The 19,510-nt window shown below is 34.9% G+C and overlaps 2 protein-coding genes across 3 annotated transcripts; both read right to left on the minus strand.

The window, feature by feature from the left end:
• Positions 1–2,768: 2,768 nt before the first annotated feature.
• On the minus strand, positions 2,769–9,110 carry LOC101889112 (protein spartin). Of its 2 annotated transcripts, none has more exons than XM_005178236.4 (4): positions 7,116–7,275; positions 6,237–6,818; positions 5,271–6,175; positions 2,769–3,228 (listed from the first exon to the last, which is right to left on the minus strand). In XM_005178236.4, the coding sequence occupies exons 1-4, from the start codon at positions 7,161–7,163 to the stop codon at positions 2,970–2,972; spliced, it is 1,794 nt and encodes a 597-aa protein (XP_005178293.1). In that variant the 5' UTR covers positions 7,164–7,275; the 3' UTR covers positions 2,769–2,969. The 2 variants fall into 2 exon arrangements, with proteins under 2 accessions (XP_005178293.1, XP_005178294.1); XM_005178237.4 differs by lacking the exon at positions 7,116–7,275 and adding an exon at positions 8,735–9,110 and having other exon boundaries at positions 2,771–3,228.
• Positions 9,111–10,079: 969 nt separating this feature from the next.
• LOC101888931 (O-phosphoseryl-tRNA(Sec) selenium transferase) lies at positions 10,080–11,917 on the minus strand. Its single transcript, XM_005178235.4, has 5 exons — positions 11,670–11,917; positions 11,481–11,610; positions 10,723–11,418; positions 10,345–10,662; positions 10,080–10,282 (listed from the first exon to the last, which is right to left on the minus strand). Exons 1-5 carry the CDS (start codon positions 11,775–11,777, stop codon positions 10,146–10,148), a joined length of 1,389 nt encoding a protein of 462 aa, XP_005178292.1. The 5' UTR covers positions 11,778–11,917; the 3' UTR covers positions 10,080–10,145.
• Positions 11,918–19,510: the final 7,593 nt, after the last annotated feature.

The following is a 19,510-nucleotide window of genomic DNA, read 5'->3' on the forward strand; positions in this document are numbered from 1 at the left end:
CCCCCCCCCCCATTTTTTTGAATTATTTTTTTCTTCTGTTTTGTTGTTGTATTATATTATTATTATTATTCTTAATCTAATCTAAGTTATAATTTTGTGCCATATGTATATTTTTCTCCAATAACTTGTTAAGTTCTCAAATTCTTTTTTTAATTTAATTTATATTATTATTATTAAAAAAACACACACACATTATATACTGCATTAAATTTAATTGAAAAGAAAAATATGAAAAGATACAAGAAATAACACACTTTTCAAAAAAAAAAAAAAAAAAAATAGTTCTTCCAAGAAATAAAACAAATAACTTGATTATGTTTTTTTTTTGTACTTGAATTAGCCATGGTTTTCATCTTAACTTATTAAGGATAGCAGCCTCAACAACAAAAAAGTTAATGGTATTTGTCGAGAAAAAAAATACCAAAAAAAAATATCATTACTCTTATTAACATTTTTTTATAATGAATTCTTAAAAAAAAACAAAATAAAATAAATTTAGTGTTGTTTTCAAATTTTCTTAATGAAAATTAAAAATATTATATATATACATATAATAATTCTCAAATAAAAAAGGAAACAATTCATTGAATTTCTAAGCAAAAAAAAAAACAAAACTATATATCATATATTTATAAATTATTATGATTATTATATAAACAATATATGGAATAAAACAAGTTACATATATACATACATATAAAATAAAATATCTAAATCTTTTTTTTTTTTGTAAATTTTAAAACGTAAAGTGTCCTGAGTTAGAGTTACAGGCTCTTGGGAAATCAGGGAATTAAATATCGAATTTTTCCATTGTTTATTATACCCTCAGCTAATTATATATGGCTAGTTATACCCTTAGCCATATGAAAAAACTGGGTGAAATGAAAAAAACTGCAGCCAACTTCAGATTGCTATCATTTCTAAGCCACTCGTCCGAGAGCTGCTAAAATTATTACAGTAACAGCTCATTATATTGTTTACAAGCGTACAAAAGTATTTTGGTGAGATTTTTCCAGAAAAAAAGAGTTATTCGTGATGGAATTCAAGCGTGATAGTGTGATTTCTTTATATTTGGCTGGAAAACCACAAGTGGCTATCGTTAAAGCACTCCAGCATTTAAATGTGAATAAATCTTTTGTGTCTCGTAACCATCGCTCGTTACTGTGATACTGGTAGCATAGCCCGACGTCAAGGAAGTGGAAGTGGACGAAAGAAAACAGCAAACTTTAGCAGAAATGGTTCGAAAAGTAAAAAAGCGACTTGATCCAAATCCACGTCTCAGTGGCCGAAAAATGGCTTGTGAGCTGAACATATCGCAATATTCCATTCGGCAAATATTGAAAAATTAGCTCGGGGTAAAGCCATTGAAATTTCAAAAAGTGCAAGAACATACACCGCAAAGAGGTCAGCTGAAAATGTGCGACTTCGGTTGGCCGCCATAATTCAACTGCCGGCCATGGTGATGGTGTGGGCAGGGCCGCCATAACAGCCGATGGTCGTTCGTATTAATCGACCGTAGCATCAGAATAAATGCCGATTATTAACGGGAAATATTCTGGAGGGTGTATTAAAGCCTTGGGCACGCAATTATTTTGGCCGCAGACCTTGGACATTCCAACAGCACTCAGCACCTTCGCACGTGCCACCCAAAATGGCTACAAAATCTCCGGATACCAATCCGTTGAACTATTGTGTCTGGAGTATTATGGAAAGCAACAAAAATGTCGATAACCTCAAGTAAGCGCTTCACCGGGAATGGACCAAAATACCGCAGAGCAACATTCGCGCAGCGTGTGACGGTTTCATTGGCCGTTTGAAGGCAATAATTCGTGCCAAATCTGAACTTATTCTAAAATTTGATGCTATTTCCGAAATTTTTTGCTTTCATTCAAAAAAAATTAAAAAAAATGTAAAAATTATGGCGTTAGACTTTGTTGCAGTTTTTGTTTTACCTCACCCTGTATATGTCGATAGTCAAACGGACCTGAAAGCACGAACCATTTATTATATGGTAGTTTTGTAGTGTAGGAATGCACTGGAAAAGCTTTGGGTTCCAGGTCATTGCAACATCTCTGGCAATAAATCAGCAGATGGATTGACAAGACGGGGATCTGAATCAATAGATTTGGAGATCAAAAACTTGGTGAAGCCACCTCTGTGCCACTTCTTTCGAGTAATACATAAACATTACTCCGAGAGCTTTCAACAAAATTTGCTATATGGAGTGAGACTCCAAGAAATTTTGGCCGATTCTCTCTGAGAAGAGATTAAGGTCGCTCATGGATATGGCGAAATCAAACCTATAACTTGTGGTGGGAACAATCACAGGTCTCGGTAACATAAGGGCCATGACTTTTAAGTGGAGTAACGAGAAGATATCGATTAGTGAGGAAGAAAATAAAACGGTAGAGCTATTCCTCCGTCACTGACCAAATCTTTTCGGCGTTAGACATAGGCTTAAGGGGAGGGAAAGCTCAGTACGATTTGTTTTCATTTTCCGAAACTTAGACAGCAGTCATTCTTCGGTTACACAGAAGACTAAAGTGTTTGAATAATCATAACTCAAGGCTGGGGTTATACATCTGTTGGCAAGACCGAGTGATGCTATTTTACTTGTTTTTCTAGGTTTATCAGACACAACGAAATATACCCCATCGATTCTGTGCCTGTGGCTACATATCCCTAAACCAAAATAAAAGTTTTTTTTTTTGGATTTATGTGAATCAATTTAAATGGAATAACAATTTATTTTCTTTTTTTTCTCAATTAACAATTACAATAAATTCTTTAAAAAAAAAAACTATACATTAAAACTAAATACATATCTTAAATAAACTAAAAAACAAATACAATATATGGGGGGGTGAATATCATTCAGTTGCAAAAAACATTCGATTCTCAACTTCGTCTTATAAATTCTTATTTTATTTGGTAGCGGGGTAAAACTAGGCATATTATTGTTGTTTACTTCAATTCGCTGATGTTGAAGAAACATTAGCTGTGGTTGTTTCTTTTAATACCCTCAAATCGGGATATAGCGCTCCAGCTGTTATATATTGAGATTCATGTTTGTATTTATATTCTTCGATCACAGCTTTGCCAGAATGTTTCACCAATTTCTTGGCAATACCCTTGGGCAGCATATAGTTGACGTTGCGACTGACGACAAAGGCATTGCCCAAGGTGTCGAAGGTTTCGGCAGCAACAGAGCTAGCTGGGCGGCCATATCTATGGGGGGAAGGGGTAAATAAGAGAAAATATTTCAATTAGCATGGAATTTAAAAGAAAAAATCAAGGAACATCGGAGCAAGAATTGGTTTTTTTGTCAAAGACAATCAGAGCCATAATCGTGGAATTTTAGACTATTTTTCAAAAATATTCAAACTATAGTTGTGTATTTTGAAAAATTTTTGGACACACTATCATATCTGATTTTTTGTAAGAAGTTTTTTCCAAGCTCCATTCAGGCTGTATTGGTAACATTTTTAGAATATTTTTTTCCAAGGATCATCTCCTTCTCCTCCTCCTTTTTTTAGAATTTTTAAAAATTCTCTAAGGTCTTAAGAACTGCTGTTGTAGAATTTTTTAAAAAGTTCATATTAAGTCCTTCTTTTTAAAGACAAAGAGTGGAATGGGTACGGGGGTCTTTTTCGAAAGCCTGAATATCTGAAACTCCTTCAAACTTAGGTAAGTAACTGCAGCGTATTTCAGACAGAAATCTTTACTTTAAAAAACATAGATCTGCTGGCAAATAGAAACTGTGTACGGATCGGTGACAATATATATGTCGATAGTCAAACGGATCTGAAAGCACGAACCATTTAATATATGGTAGTTTTGTAGTGTAGGAAGGCACTGGAAAAGCTTTAGGTTTCAGGTCATTGCAACATCTCTGGCAATAAATCAGCAGATGAATTGACAAGACAGGGATCCGAATCAATCGATTTTGTGATCAAGAACTTGGTAATGCCACCCCTTTGGCACTTCTTCCGAGTGATACATAAACATTATTCCAGGAGATATCAACAAAACTGGCTAAATGGAGGGAGTCTCTAAGAAATTTTGGCTGGTGCTCTCCGAGAAGGGATTATGGTCGCTCATATCCATTGCGAAATCAAATCTAAAACTTGTGGTGGGAACAATCACACATGGCACATAAGTGCCATGACATCTAAGTGGGGTGACGACGACACTGATTACTTCAGACTTTGTCAAGATGACGTAAAGGCACTTGTCACTATCTAACTTTTTCGGTATTAGACATAGGCTTGTGGGAAAGCATCCAGAAAACTAAAGTAGACAAAGTCACATTAATCTTTTCGGAGATCACATATCATTCGTTTTCTCTATATTTTATTCGTTTCTGCCTTTATCTTTTTTTCTTAAAATACAATAGACCAGTAGGTCTACGAGTGAAGCCATTGTTACAAAGCAACGGCACATCCTTTAAAATAACCTAACCTAATAAGGTCTTTTTTATATAGAAGACCTTCAACAATTAAAATTCTTTCTAGTCGTTTTTTTAGTAAGAAGACCGCCTTGTGGTTTTCTATAGATAGAAGAAATCTTGCAGCCGATTTTTGGAAAATCTGTATCTGTGGAAGGTCTTCAATGCGAAATAGGTCTTTAGATAGTTTACTGTTTGAAAAAAACTCTGTGGACGTCTATCTAATGATGACCTGTAAAAGGTTCCTTAGACAGAGGAACTTGACATGGTATTCTTATCAGGGAGGAGATTATATTTTATAGAAAGAAAATGTTAAACGAAAAGGATAAGAGATTTCCAAAACGTGTTGAAAACGATTTTTAGAAAATCTTTGTCTCGGAGCGTCTTCTATGCAAATATCATCCTTAGAAGGTCGTCTGTTAAAAAAGGTCTGTAGAGAACTCTATCCAAAGACGACAAACTTGTCGAGTTATTTTAAACAGGGAGCACTTCCTCAATATTTTCTCTATTCCTGATTATTTTCCATATTTGTGACTTCCATAGACAACATGTCTTTTGAGGGCTCCTAAACACACTAACGACTTTTTAATAGAAAAAACCTCTAAAGCTTAGAAAGATGGTATATCCTGTTATTATAAACAGGTAGCACTTCCTGAGTATTTTCTATATTCCTGATTATTTTCCATATTTGTGATTTTCATAGATAACACATCGTTAATGGCTCCTAAACACACTAACGACTTTTCAATGGGAAAAAAACCTCTAAAGGGTAGAGAGATGATAAGACATTAATCGACTACCCAACATTTCATGTTCAACTTACTTGTGATCGATGATTTTCACCGAGTTTTCACTTATATTATTGCCCAAAATGGCTGCCGATTTTTCCAGACCATCAACGATTGTGGAAAATCCCTCAACGGCACCAGCTGCCACTGTCAGGGCATCGGTCATTTTCTTGTTGGCATCATTTTCATTTAGGCCACAGGTTTTCTGTAACACACTTGCTCCATGATGTTGGATGTGCGGTGCCAAATATTTACCAATGGCCACCGAGGCCGAACCGACTTTATTCGCTACCCAACCTGTAACACCCACCGCCGCACTGGTGACACCCTTGGCCACCGCCACTGTATTGTGTACAGCCGGTGAAATGGGTGGTGGATTTTCAGGTGCTGGTTTCAGTTTTGATATAATATACGGTGTACTCTTTCTCATCAACTCTCCGGTCTTTTCGGCACCCTTGATAAGGCCACGGGCAATGAAATCGGCCGTCGTGACAATATTTTTGGAAACCTGTTGGCTAGTATCGCGTGGCGGACGGCCAAATGCAGTTTCGGGTATTTGTTCCACCGTGCCAGCCAACACAGCTTCTAGAAGATCTAAAAAGAATTGTTGCAGATCGGCAAATGCCTCTTCGGAGAGTTCAGGAGGAGGACAAAGTATTAGACCAAATGCTGAACCCATTTCATTGGATTCCAAGTCGGGTAATATAAAGGCTCCGTATTCCGTGTGATAGCAGGTTGTTACAGTCGATACCAAGGGATAGATCCAAATCATGTCATTACAGTTCGATAGGGGGAGTACAGATGAGGAGGCGGCACCATCCTCCTCCATTGGACTGGGAATGTTGGGATCCTTGATGGCACACTGTATGAAATATAGGCCATTCAAATAGCTCCATTCACCGCCAATGGTACACATTACCAATGACATGGAAGTTTCACCCTAAGTTAGAAAAAAAATCGGATATTATTTCATTTCATATATATAGATATTGAAAACTTACAGCCAACATCCTGACTTCTCCATTGGGCATTATCTTGTACAGTTTGACCTTGGCCTGAAACAGGGTATCATACAACACGGGACTACTGCGATCGGCCATTATATCCCTAAGGCCCTTGGTTATTTGTTTATAGGTTTTCGCCGGACCCCCACCATTGTTGGTAATATCATAATAGGTTTGAGGATTTTCCAATAGATTCGATTTTTTCTTAGCCTGTGGCTCATCACTTTGCGGAAGTTCACTTGCCTCCACAGCGTCCGTATCAATGGGGGCATGTTGTTGTTTTAATATCTTTAAACGGTATGTAACTTCAGTTCTTGCCGCTTTCAATTTTTGTATTAACAAACAGGCATCATTCCATTCCTTTTCAACATTATCCGTATTGTCGGGCAGACTCACTGGAATGGCGAAACTTTTCTCAATGAGCTTGAGGGCTTCTTCGTAGGCTCTAATTGCATCCAGAGGTTTGCCCAGTTCTTCCAAGCCAATGGCACACTCCACCTGTTTTAGGGCAAATTTATTGGCCTCCTTTATCTGCTCATATGAGCTGAGAAACTCAGCATCTGTGGTCATGGCTATGATCTGAAAAAAAGTGTAATAATGTAAAAATGAAGTTAGATATGGTCGAAGATTATTGGAAAGTCATATTGCTAAGGGAACGCCCCTTAAACAGAGTTTAAATGACTGATATGTTAATATTTTATAACCCAAACCTGCAGGGAATTTGTTTGCGTTTTCAATCTATTTTTAGGACATTACCAGCTGATTGTGTTTGTGTGAAGGCAAAGGTCACCTCACATATAACGTTCATTTTTTTGTACATTGGAAACGTATGTCCTTTAATTGTTTAATTTAACACTCTTTCTTATTATTACGTACTTTGTTTATATCCACATCCATATCTATCCATTTCTTATCCCCCATCATGGTGGAACAATCACAGGGAAACACTTTTACTTTGAATTGCTTTTTATTGGGGAAATGCTTTCACGAGCGTGGTATAGGAACAACTGAATTTTTTTGACAATTCCGTGGCATGCAAAGCATTTAGAGAGAACAATTCTTTTCAGCCTCCTACACCCATCCCTGATGATGGACCTCATGGGGTACATTCATTCATGTTTTCTGCTGAAAATTCCTTTTGCTGCATGTCAAAAATTGAATTCATGCCAATTTGTCTTGGGGGCAGAGAGTAATGCGACAGTGAGTGTGTGTGAGAGAAAGAGGGAGAGAGAACTAAAATAAATCTAATAAGATTTTCATTTATGACGTTAACAGCATTTTTGTGAGAAATGAGATGCTGTTGCCGCCAAAATGATAAGGTAAATTTGACAATGATGAAATTATTTGTTGTTGTTAAATTAAAAAAAAAAACACAAATTGCTGCCAATTTGTGCGTCACTTTGCCCGGTAGTTGTTGATGATAGAATGATGATTCATTGATGTCGTATGAGAACTACTAGACGCTACAAAAATAAAACAATTAAAAAACAAGCGAAAAGGAATCTCGTGTTTGTTCAAAATAGTGCTTGCATTTACTGTGGTTGTTGGTGACTGTGCTGTCTGCCCATTCTATTGACCTTTGACAAAAGTGAGTAGATTTGTGTTATTCTGTAGATAACTCAATCAATTAGTACACGTGACAATAGGTTGTGGCAAGGAGAAAAGTGCAAAACATCAGATGGGTTCATACTAAAAGTGAAGAATGCGAATTCTAGCCATCTCTAGGAAAACTTTCTGGCGTTCAGTCAACGTTTGAGATGCCTTTGGGGTGAGTACTTTTTATGCATAATTCAATGACATTAGATGGAGGTGAATGTAGTTTTAAAAGGTTGATTATTGTTTTAAATTTTTTCTAGAGGTAGCTTCTAGATTCAACCTAACCAAGATAGACATTGGAAAGCTTATGAAAATGCCAATGCGACAAGTGAAACAATTTTATAGCAAAATAACCTACATCTATTATAAAACCGCAGAAGGAGCCTAATATTAATTTTCTATCCTGAAAATGGATAATTTCGTTTTAAATACCCAGATGTCGGTAAAAGCCAGTTTCCTTTTTTAACTGTATGTACTAATAACCACTAGAAGATGTGTTACAATAAGATACAATATAACACGTTCTGCAATTATTATCGTCACAGATTGAATTGTGTTAATTTCTATCTGAATCATTCGACTGATAAGTAGCTACTTGATATGCCACACAATCTGGTCTTTTTTCCTGTCACCTAATTTACAATGATAATTGTCATTGGAGACTTTTCACTTGCGATGCCTTTGTAAGCTGCTATTTGTTTCCAGATGATATTCCATCATTAAACTAATTCTCAAAAACTCAAAAAGATATTTTTCTAAAATCCATTGAACATGCACTGTGGACAGGTCTCATTTTCACACACACACACGTACAAACTTTGGACCTTTTTGGCTTACGTGCCTAGTAGAATTTAAAATGCAACTTGTTAATCTTAAATTTTAATTTAATCAATACATACCAAAGTTGAATTTACGACGCCGCTGCAATGCAAAGTAATATGACGCGCGTTTGGTGGTCTCGATTTGTGCTAGCTACAAATTAGCTTATTCGTTGTGCAAGAATTTTATTTAGTTGTTGTTGGAAAATTAAAAACACTTTGCACTTGTTGGTTCTCCTCGAGCGCCCAACCACTTTTCCATTCAACTTTTAAGCAGTTACTGATGTTAATTTACTTCTATTTCCCTTTCATTTTTGCACAGTTAACTTTGTTATCAGCATGTTTTTTTTTTAAGAAAACATTGTAGATTTTTATGTTTTTTATTTATTTAATAATTATCTGGTCGTTGTTCGTATTAAAAGATGATTTGACTTCTTTAAATCTGCGACTAACTAAAAAGGGAAATAGAGAGATAGAGAGAGAGGCAAGAACTTATTGTTTACATTCTCAATTGACAACGGTGCCTGCAGAGTTGCCATAACACAGGCAATTGTGTTGTGAAATTAGTTATGGTTGGATGGCAAACAAAACATCCAATTGGAATAAAAAGTAAAATGTACGCAAGAATATAAATTAAAGGAACATGAATTAAATAATTTTAGCAAAAATTGTACGGTTTTAGCTAACATTATTTAATTCATTTTTCTTTCATCTATATTCTAAATGTAAAATATTGTGGCATGTTTACAGTGGGTCTATTTGACTGTCATAATCATTCGATGTTTGTTGTTATACTGTTATAAATCATAAAATGAGGTATATTAAATTTGTCATTCCGTTTGTAATATCTTGAAATATTCTTTCGAAACCCCATAAAGTTTGTATTTTTTAGGAGCATATAATTCTATATCGATTTATTTCACGATGTTTGTGGAAAATGTATTCTTTAAAAAACCATGATTTGGATTTTGTTTGGAGGATATAAATTTAAAATTTAGGGTGTATAGAATGTGTCATTACGTTTGCAAAACTTCTAAATATTCTTCGGAGAACCCAAAAAGTATATTTCGACTATATCAGCGTAGAATTCTATGTCGAAGTACCACTGAGCTCAAATTATTAAAGACAGAGCTTTGAAATTTTGCACAGCCATGGGAGCGGGTCCATTAAGTCCTCCCAAAATAATCAAATATATGGGGTATAAAAGTTCGACGTGGTCTAAATTAATGCCATTTTTAATTGGTAAAGTTTAGTCAATGACGTTTTTACTTGAAATTTATGAAAATGATTTAGTTTTTTTAGAAGGTGGATGTCTTTCTGGATATTTTAGTTTCTGTATTTTAGATATTTCGATATCGGTTAGTTAAGTGCCGCAATAAATTCTGTTGACCTTGCATTTTTTTTTTTGAAAAAAATTTAAGATCTGTTCACTGCTCTCGGATTTTATTGATTTCAAAAATTGATTGCATTTCTATTGTCCCAAAGATGTTCTCTATTTATCACCTTTTAATGTTTCTAATAACTCTGTTAATTTTTTAATAAATACATTTATATCTTTGCTGGTGATGCCAATGGAGGCTGCCGCTGTCAGATATGGAGATCTTTCCAGATCTTCATGTGTACCCCAATCTGCAATGATATTGTCATAAAATAATTAAATGATTTTAATTTTTATTCTGTTATAAACTTACTTTTAAATTCATATCCATCTATGGTTTTAGTTGGACCTGGCGCCACAACTCTTGTACCCGAAACACCGCGTGTATAAAGCATTGAACCCAATTTGGTTGGTTGATCCACCGACAAACCATCGAAACATAAAGCCAACGATATAGGATTGCCTTTGGTCTCCAATAGTTTGCAATTGTATTTCTTTGCAAGTGTTTCCAGATTTTCTTTTAATTCATTGAAATGCTGTTTACGATCTTTGCAGAGCTGTAGATAACCATGCTTGCCAAGTGAGAGCAGAGTCATGAATACATCCAAAGATTGTGAAGCTGAGGCACGACCTAGGGGAATGTATGTCGAGTTTACAAATTGTTAAACAATTTACAAGAAAAATATATCACCTGCATACGATTTTGCCACATTGTGTACCATTGCCTCATCAAATCCAGCCACAATGGCCCCACCAACTGGTACCAGAAGATTTTTATCGGTGCTCTGTACGATCAAATCAATCCTCCCCGTCCTCTGACCCTGTTGCAATTGATGACAGATATAAGTACTTTGAAGACCATAAGCATTGTTAACTATGTGAGGTAGATTGTGATGTTTTGCCATTTCCGCTAGCTTTATAATATCATCACAGTTCCGTGGGGCAAAACAACTGGTAGTGGACATAATACATAAAATCTCTTCATTATTGAGTTCACCAATCCGTGTTTCAAATTCATGTAAATTTGTCGATAAACCATCTTCGTTGTCTTTTCGCTGGGTGTTAATAACAATTGGCGTGAAGCCAGCTGTTGTCATACTTTTAAAACAGGATTTTTGATCTATACGTGACCAAAGTATATATTTTCCTTTGGGCCTCAGCTTGCGTAAACTTAAAAAACACAACGTTAACGTCATCCCCGTGGCCATGGGTACCAGGAAACAACTTTTACAGCTTTGTATACCCATGCAATGTATTAGATCTAGCAGTAAGGCATTTGTCAGTTGCCCCAATATGGAGGAGCCAACAGCTTTGGGTTGAGCTTCTAGCAAGTCTCCAGATCTGCCAATGCCATGACCAAGGCTATAGTGACGTTTGGCAACTAAGTCTAATAAAAAAAACTTGGATATTTAAAAATGTCGTGGATTTTTATTCGCTACTTTCACTTACCACAAACAATGCGAGCTTCTCTCTCCCCCAGACCAACATTATGGGAAAAGTTATTCGAATCCAGTGCCGAAAGTTGTTGTACCACCAGTTCAATTAAATCATCGCTCCAGCCATCTTCTGGTAATTTACGCTAGTGGTTGACAGTTTATTGTTAAACTTACCGCTAAAAAATTTCAAATGAACGTTTACCTTCTCCAAGAGTTCTTTGATTCGTATCTCCTTGGGCCTTTGAGATTCCACCGCCAACTTGAGGTAATTAGCCGGTATAAGTTTGTCACTGATTTTTGTGAAATCCATTGACTACAATTTCGCTTTAATTAAGTAAAAACCAAATTTGATTTAAACACAATTAAATCTGTGCTGTTCTGATGCTAAACGGTTCACAGTGAATATTCATTATAATGAATTATGTAAACTAGTTCCCTTCCTCCCAGACTTGTCAATTGATGTGAATTGGATTCCATTCAATTGATTTTTTTCTCTCTCTCTTTCTCTCTCCCTCTCATTCAATAATTTTTCCACTGTTTTCATAAATTCTGCAGGAACAGATAATATTCATTAGCCTCTTTGCTAATTTTGTTAAATTTATGTTGTTCCGAAAGAAAGAAGCTTAACGAAAATATTCACTGGTAAGAATAGCGTGAGCCAGTTCTTCCACCAGAATTTGTTCTATCTGTGAATTCATGAGAAGGGTTACCATATACGAGAATTAACGTGAACTTGAATGGCTGCGTATGACAGTTGGCTGAAATATAACAGTTAAGGCCGAAAATGTCATTCATTATAAGGCATATAATTAAGGGATGTTCAAATTACCATTAAATAAAAGTAAAAAAGCTAAATGATTTGAATAAAATTAAAGATTATTATTAAAATAAAAAAAAAATATATGACCTGGTTTCAGTTTTATTGTTATTAACTTGGAATTTTTTTTATTGTGTTTTTTTATATATGTATAGTATGTATATGTATGAAGTATATGTATGTATGTAAACACGCACAATTGTACCATTCAACAAATAACTATGATTTATAATACTCCGGTACAAATTATGAATAGAAAAAATATCCTTACATTCAGGATTCTTAACAAAGGCAATACATGAAATATTCACGCACACTCACACACAGGCACGCAGTTTTTTTCCATTCAAAAAACTGCCCACTTTTGTTTGTGTCAAGATCAAATACCGTTTTTTCTTCCTTGAAACAAACAAAACAAACGAAAAAAGGGGAGGTAAAAATAGATCCTGTGGCAAAACAAAGAAAGCGACAGCAGCAAAAAATCAAGATCAAGATTATAATTGCGTTCCATAATTATGATCTTGAGTACAAAACGCAAAATAAAGAAGCAATAATAGGTACACGGAAAAAGGGACAAAAGAAGGTGGCGATTGTAAGTAAAATTGTTGTTTGTTTTGTACTCGCAAGTTTTTTTCTCTCAGTTCATTCATTGAGGTTAGGTTATGCGTTCATTATCTTCATGCCATGCGGAGGCCTATTCAATATATAAATAATAATTAAAATGGTATTATGATTATGATTTTTCAATTGAGAAATAGGAAATGCCCAAATGCTTGTTAGACCAGGGGATCCTTTGTAGAGGAAAGAGATTAAAAATTGTGTTTGAGAGATTCAATTGTAATTGGCGGCAAAGTTTTTATTGAAATTAATATTGCTTTTCTTTGAAATAAAAAAGAGAGACCGCCTAGGAGCCTTCTCAACGGTCTGTGGAAAAAAAAATTATCTACCTTTGGCGATAAAAGAATTATGCGCATTTGTGGATAAAAAATTATCCACCTTTGGGGATAAAAGAATTATCCGCATTTGTGGATAAAAAAATTATCCATCTTTGGGGATAAAATAATTATCCGCATTTGTGGATAAAAAATTATCCACATTTGTGGATAAAAAATTATCCACGGTTTGTGGATAAATAACTTATCCACGTTTGTGGATAAATAAATTATCCATAGGCGTGGATAAATACCTTATCCATAGACGTGGATAAATAACCTATCCATGTTTGTGGATAAATAAATTATCCATAGGCGCGGATAAATAAATTATCCATAGGCGTGGATAAATAACTTATCCATACGCGTGGATAAATAACTTATCCATAGGCGTTGATAAATAACTTATCCATAGACGTGGATAAATAACTTATCCATAACTTATCCATATTTACCCACATTTGTGAATAAAGAATCCACATTTCTGGATAAATAATTTATCCACATTTCTGGATAAATAATTTATCCACATTTCTGGATAAATAATTTATCCACATTTCTGGATAAATAATTTATCCACATTTCTGGATAAATAATTTATCCACATTTCTGGATAAATAATTTATCCACATTTCTGGATAAATAATTTATCCACATTTCTGGATAAATAATTTATCCACATTTCTGGATAAATAATTTATCCACATTTCTGGATAAATCAATTATCCACGATTGTGGATAAATAAATTATCCACGTTTTGTGGATAAATAAATTATCCACAATTGTGAATAAATACATTATCCATGTTTTTGGACAAATAAATTATCCAGGTTTGTGGATAACAACATTTATCCACGTTTGTGGATAAATAAATTATCCACGTTTTTGAATAAAGAAAATTATCCACGTTTGTTTATAAATAAATTATCCACGTTTGTTTATAAATAAATTATCCACGTTTGTGGATAAATAAATTATCCACTATTGTGGATAAATAAATTATCCACGTTTGTGGATTAATAACTGATCCACATTTGTGGATAAATAAATTATCCAGGTTTGTGGAGTACAAAATTTATCCACGTTTGTGGATAAATAATTTATCCAAGATTCGTGGATAAATAACTTATCCACATTTGTGGATAAATAAATTATCCACGTTTGTGGATAAAAAAGTTATCCACGTTTTTGGATAAATCAATTATCCACGTTTGTGGATAAATATATTATCCACTTTTGTGGATAAAAGAATTATCCACATTTGTGGATAAATAAATTATCCACATTTGTGGATAAAAAAGTATCCATATTTGTGGATAAATAGATTATCCACGTTTGTGGCTGAATAAATTATCCTCGTTTGTGGATAAATAAATTATCCACGTTTGTGGATAAATAAATTATCCACGCTTTGTGGAAAAATAAATTATCCACGTTTGTGGCTGAATAAATTATCCTCGTTTGTGGATAAATAAATTATCCACGTTTGTGGATAAATAAATTATCCAGGCTTGTGGATAAATAAATTATCCTCGATTGTGGATAAATAAATTATCCACGCTTTGTGGATAAAAATTATCCACGCTTTGTGGATAAAAATTATCCACGCTTTGTGGATAAATAAATTATCCACATTTGTGGATAGAAAGTTATCCATGTTATTTTATAAACCTTTCGTTCCCTACCGAAGGAATCCTCATGTAGAGACGCGTAACATCTGGCAAAATGAAATGCGAAGACAAAAGGAAAAATGTAAAGCTAACAGAGAAGATGATCAGACAATAGGGGCCATTGATGTGTGGAGCAATGTTCGGCGGCTGGAAATGAAACAAAAAGGATGAAACAAGTTCAGACAAAAGGATTCCAATGAGGCAAAAAAGGATATATATGTGAAAAAGGAACATCTTCTGTGTGTGTGTGAACTGACAGACAATGCGAATGAAGAATCCGGTTTTTGTGTGGCTGTCTGCCGGTGTCTTCTCAACAAACGTTCAGAAGAAGCGTCGTGAATTGAAAGCTAAGAAGAAAAAGAATGGCCACGTAATAAAAACGCGTTTACTTTTGTTTCTTGTGGCGGACTGAATGGATGGAGGGCAGATGTTCGTTCAATGCGTTTGCTGGCAATGATTATGCGTCTTCAGGGTTTCCTTTTTTTTGCCATCCATTGTGAAGGGGATGAACTCTGCAATAGAGAAACAAACAAACAAACAAAAAACTGGCAAGAAATGAAAAGAAAACAAAAAGAAAAAAGCCCAGCAGAATAGAACGGAGCTGTGGCAAGAAACTTTTAAACACCTTGAGTTTTTGTAAAGATCCTTTCTAATGTGGCCTGGCATCAAGTTTAATTCTTTGTCTTCTTCTTTTCAGGTTTTTCACTACGTTGTTAGAATCCGACAGGACATTTGTTGCCAGGTTACTTTGTAAAGGCCATTGCCAAATGGCAATATCTGCAAATAGTCCTTTGTCATGTTGATATTTCGAAATAGACATGTGTGCCAGTTAGAACACACATCAGTAGATCGTCGACATCAGCAGCATAACAGCAGTGGTCCCCATGGCACGTGTAGTTGGCAATATCTCCTCGAGGAATTTTGCAAATGTGTGGTTCTTTTCTTTTTTGCAGATCAACAGGCAGCTGCTGCTATCCCTTTAAGGATTCAAAATGAATATTGTTATACAAAAAGGATCATTATTTTGATTATTGTTATAATAAGGAACACACGCATGCGTACACACATACGCACACAACCACGTGTTGCTTCGGTTATCATGTCAAAGGAACATTTGTACATTTTTTAGGATACGATTTTAAAAGGAACCCCGGCGAGGATTTACGTAACACACATTTCCATTTATGTTTTGAAACGGCTGCAATATTCTGAAGAAAGTTGTGTTAAAATGTCGAAGTCGAAATATTTGCCAATCAGTGGTTAGCAATAGATATTTTTCTCTCAAATTTGCGCACTAGCTTTCCGGCTACAGGAATGGTTTCCACATAAGAAAAACGTATAAGTATTGGAAATTGTGACCCTTTGTGGGTGAGGTACCAGAAGTGGTTGGCAAATGTATATCATCTTCACAACAGATCCTGCGTTAGCAAAAATATTCGGATGTGTGAAATTTGAAGAGAGGTTGGATGCATATTTCGCTTCCTTTGGGCGTTTTGTTTTTCAAATTTTGAATTTTTTGTGAAAGAAGTACCAGAAAGAGTGGACCGATATATCCCATTTTCACAGCAGATCTTGTTTTAGTAAAAATAATGGCAAGTGTGAAATTTGAAGAGAACTGGATTTTATGATCGTTTTAGTTATTCAAAATTTTAACCCTTTGTGGGGGAGGTACCAGAAGTAATGGTCCGTTCTCTAACATCTTTATAACAGATCTTGCGTTTATGGAAATATTGAGATGTGCCAAGTCTAAAAGGAATTGGATATTCATTTCGTGTTTTATGAACTTAATAAATATTCAAAATTTTGACCCTTTGTGGGTGAGGTAGCAGAAGGAGTCTACCGATATATTCTATCGTCACATCAGACCTTGGGTTAATAATAATATTTGAATGTTTGTAATTTGAAGGGAACCGGAAGCTTATTTCGGATTTAATGATCATTTTGGTTATTAAAAATTTTAACCCTTAGTGGGGGAGGTACCAGAAAAAATGTTCCGATTTCTACCATCTTTATAACGGATCTTTCGTTGAAGGAAATATTGAGATGTACCAAGTCTAAATGGAATCGGATATTATTTTTACGTTTTAGGAGCTTCATGGATGTTCAAAATTTTGACCCTTTGTGGGGGAGGTACCAGAAGGGTTGCGCCGATATATCCATACTTCACACCAGACCTTGAGTAAATAAAAATATTGTGATGTGTGTAATTTGAAGAGAACCGGAGGCTTATTTCGAATTTTTTGATCGTTTTGGTTATTCAAAATTTTGAACCTTTGTAGGGGAGGTACCAGAAGGTATGGTCCGATCTCTACCATATTTATAATAGATCTTCTGTTGATTGAAATATTGAGATGTACCAAGTCTGAATGGAATCGGATGTTAATTTCGGATGTTTTATGTGCTTGATGAATATTCAAAATTATGACCCTTTGTGGGGGAGGTATAAGAAGGAGTGGACCGATATATATCCGATTTTCACACCAGACATTAAATTAATAAAAATTTTGTGATGTGTGTAATTTAAAGGCAATCGAACTCTTACATAACATTTTATAAAAGTTATAATTATTCAAAATTTGACCCTTTGTAGGGGAGGTACTTAATGGAGTGGACAGATATTGTCCATTTTCGCACCAGGCCTAGCATAGATGGAAATATAAGGATTTGCCAAGTTGAAGCAAAAACGGATTATATTTTTCCCTTTCTGTGCAGTAAATTATTTTCTTTCAAAATTTTGACCTTTTGTGGGGGAGGTACTAGAAGGAGTGGTTTGATTTTGCCCATTTTCGAACTCGATCTAAGTTTGATAATAATATTACTATGTAACAATTTTGGATCAAATCGGACAACAAGCAGCCAGGCCGACGGGCGGACGGACATCGCTAGAACGACTACATTTGACATTTTGTGGTGGAGGTACTAGAATGAGTGGACCGGAGATGGGCAATATCTCCGAACTCGATCTAAGTTTGTACTTATGATATCTGTGTTTAAGATTTGGCAGTGGATTGGAAAATCGTCCTATATTTGCACGAAAAGTACCAAATGGTACTAAATTTGTTATAGGATGAAGGGATAGTGATACAATTCTGAAACTTGATATTTCGATTTCTGGTGGTATCTGTGTTTCAGACTTAGTGGTGTTTTGGAGATGTGTCATATATTTGTACGAAATGTACTAAATGGTACTAAATTTGGTGTTGGGTGAAGGGATCCTTAAATTTGATATTGAGGTCTCTGTTGCTATCTAGAATTGAGATATGGAGACGGTTTGGAAATGTGTACTAGAATTGTACGAAATGTACTAAATAGTACTAAATTTGGTATTTGGTGAAGGAATAGAGATACAAATCTGAGATTTGATATTTAGAATACTCATGGTATCTGTTTTTAAGATTTGGTGGTGGTTTGGAGATGTGTCCTATATTTGTACGTTAAGTACTAAATGGTACTACATTCGGTGTTGGATGAAGGGATAGGGCTGGAATCCTTAAATTTGATATTGAGGTCTCTGTTGGAATTTGGAATTGAGAAATGGAGGTGGATTCGAAAATGTGCACTATAATTGTACGAAAAGTACTAAATGGTACTAAATGAGGTATTAGATGAAGGGATAGAGATACAATTCTGAAACTTGATATTTAGATTACTGATGGTATCTGTGTTTAAGATTTGGTGGTGGTTTGAAAAAGCGCCATATATTTGTACGATAAGTACTTAATGGTACTAAATAAGGCTGGTATCCTCTAATTTGATATTGAGGTATCTGTTGCTATCTGGAATTGAAATATGGTGATGTTTTTGGAAATGTGTACTATAAATGTACAAAAAGTACTAAATGGTACTAAATTTGGTATTGGATGAAGGGATCTGAGATTTGATACTCATATTACTGATGGTACCGTATTTGAGATTTGGTGGTGGTTTGGAAATGGGACCTATATTTGTACGAAATGTACTAAATGAGCTTAAATCCTCAAATTGAGATATGGAGGTGATTTTGCCAATGCGAACAATATTTATTCGAATATTACTAAATTGAACTAAATTTAGTACTGGGCGAAGTCAGCCTATCAAACCTAGCAATTTTATATTGCCATAACTGTTGGTGACTAGGATTAAGATATGGAGCGATTTTGTAAATGAGTACTAAAATTATACAAAATGTACTAAATTTAGTATTTGGCGAAGGGATGGGGTTGGAATCCTAAAATTTGTTATTGAGGTCTCTGTTGGAAAACGTTGAAAGATTTTTGGACAGAAAAATTGGATGTGGGTCCGTTGTGTAATGATTTTTCAAATATCTTCCTCGGTAAAAAAATGAACGATTTTGAAGACTTTTTGGTGTAAGGGGTAAACATTTTCCTATTATTCCTTCCGAAAAAGGTCGGGGGGACATTTTTGGGTATACCTTTTGAATAACACTTTATATTCTGGTAATTTCTCAAATCTCTTTTGCACCTAGCCCCCTCTCTCTCATTTATTTATTCCCTTAGACCCTGCACCTTGAAAAACTTCCCATATTATGAAATAGTGAGGCTGCTTCCCTCACATTCTGCCTAAAAATGCCTTGCCATTTTAAAATATTATGGGATTTTTTTTTGGGGAAAATTACACCAGCAT

Source organism: Musca domestica, unplaced genomic scaffold, assembly GCF_030504385.1.
Source record: "Musca domestica strain aabys unplaced genomic scaffold, Musca_domestica.polishedcontigs.V.1.1 12, whole genome shotgun sequence".
NCBI classification, from domain to species: domain Eukaryota; kingdom Metazoa; phylum Arthropoda; class Insecta; order Diptera; family Muscidae; genus Musca; species Musca domestica.

What these genes read in the sequence shown, in the direction of transcription:
- LOC101889112 (XM_005178236.4), bottom strand. Translation starts at nt 7,163, where the DNA reads ATGATGGGGGATAAGAAATGGATAGATATGGATGTGGATATAAACAAA. An exon ending in GAGAAGTCAGGATGTTGGCT is followed by an intron (nt 6,176 to 6,236) that starts GTAAGTTTTCAA and finishes TTTCTAACTTAG; the next exon opens with GGTGAAACTTCCATGTCATT. An exon ending in GTGAAAATCATCGATCACAA is followed by an intron (nt 3,229 to 5,270) that starts GTAAGTTGAACA and finishes TTCCCCCCATAG; the next exon opens with ATATGGCCGCCCAGCTAGCT.
- LOC101888931 (XM_005178235.4), bottom strand. Translation starts at nt 11,777, where the DNA reads ATGGATTTCACAAAAATCAGTGACAAACTTATACCGGCTAATTACCTC. An exon ending in AGAAGCTCGCATTGTTTGTG is followed by an intron (nt 11,419 to 11,480) that starts GTAAGTGAAAGT and finishes TTTTTTTATTAG; the next exon opens with ACTTAGTTGCCAAACGTCAC. An exon ending in TGTGGCAAAATCGTATGCAG is followed by an intron (nt 10,663 to 10,722) that starts GTGATATATTTT and finishes ACATTCCCCTAG; the next exon opens with GTCGTGCCTCAGCTTCACAA.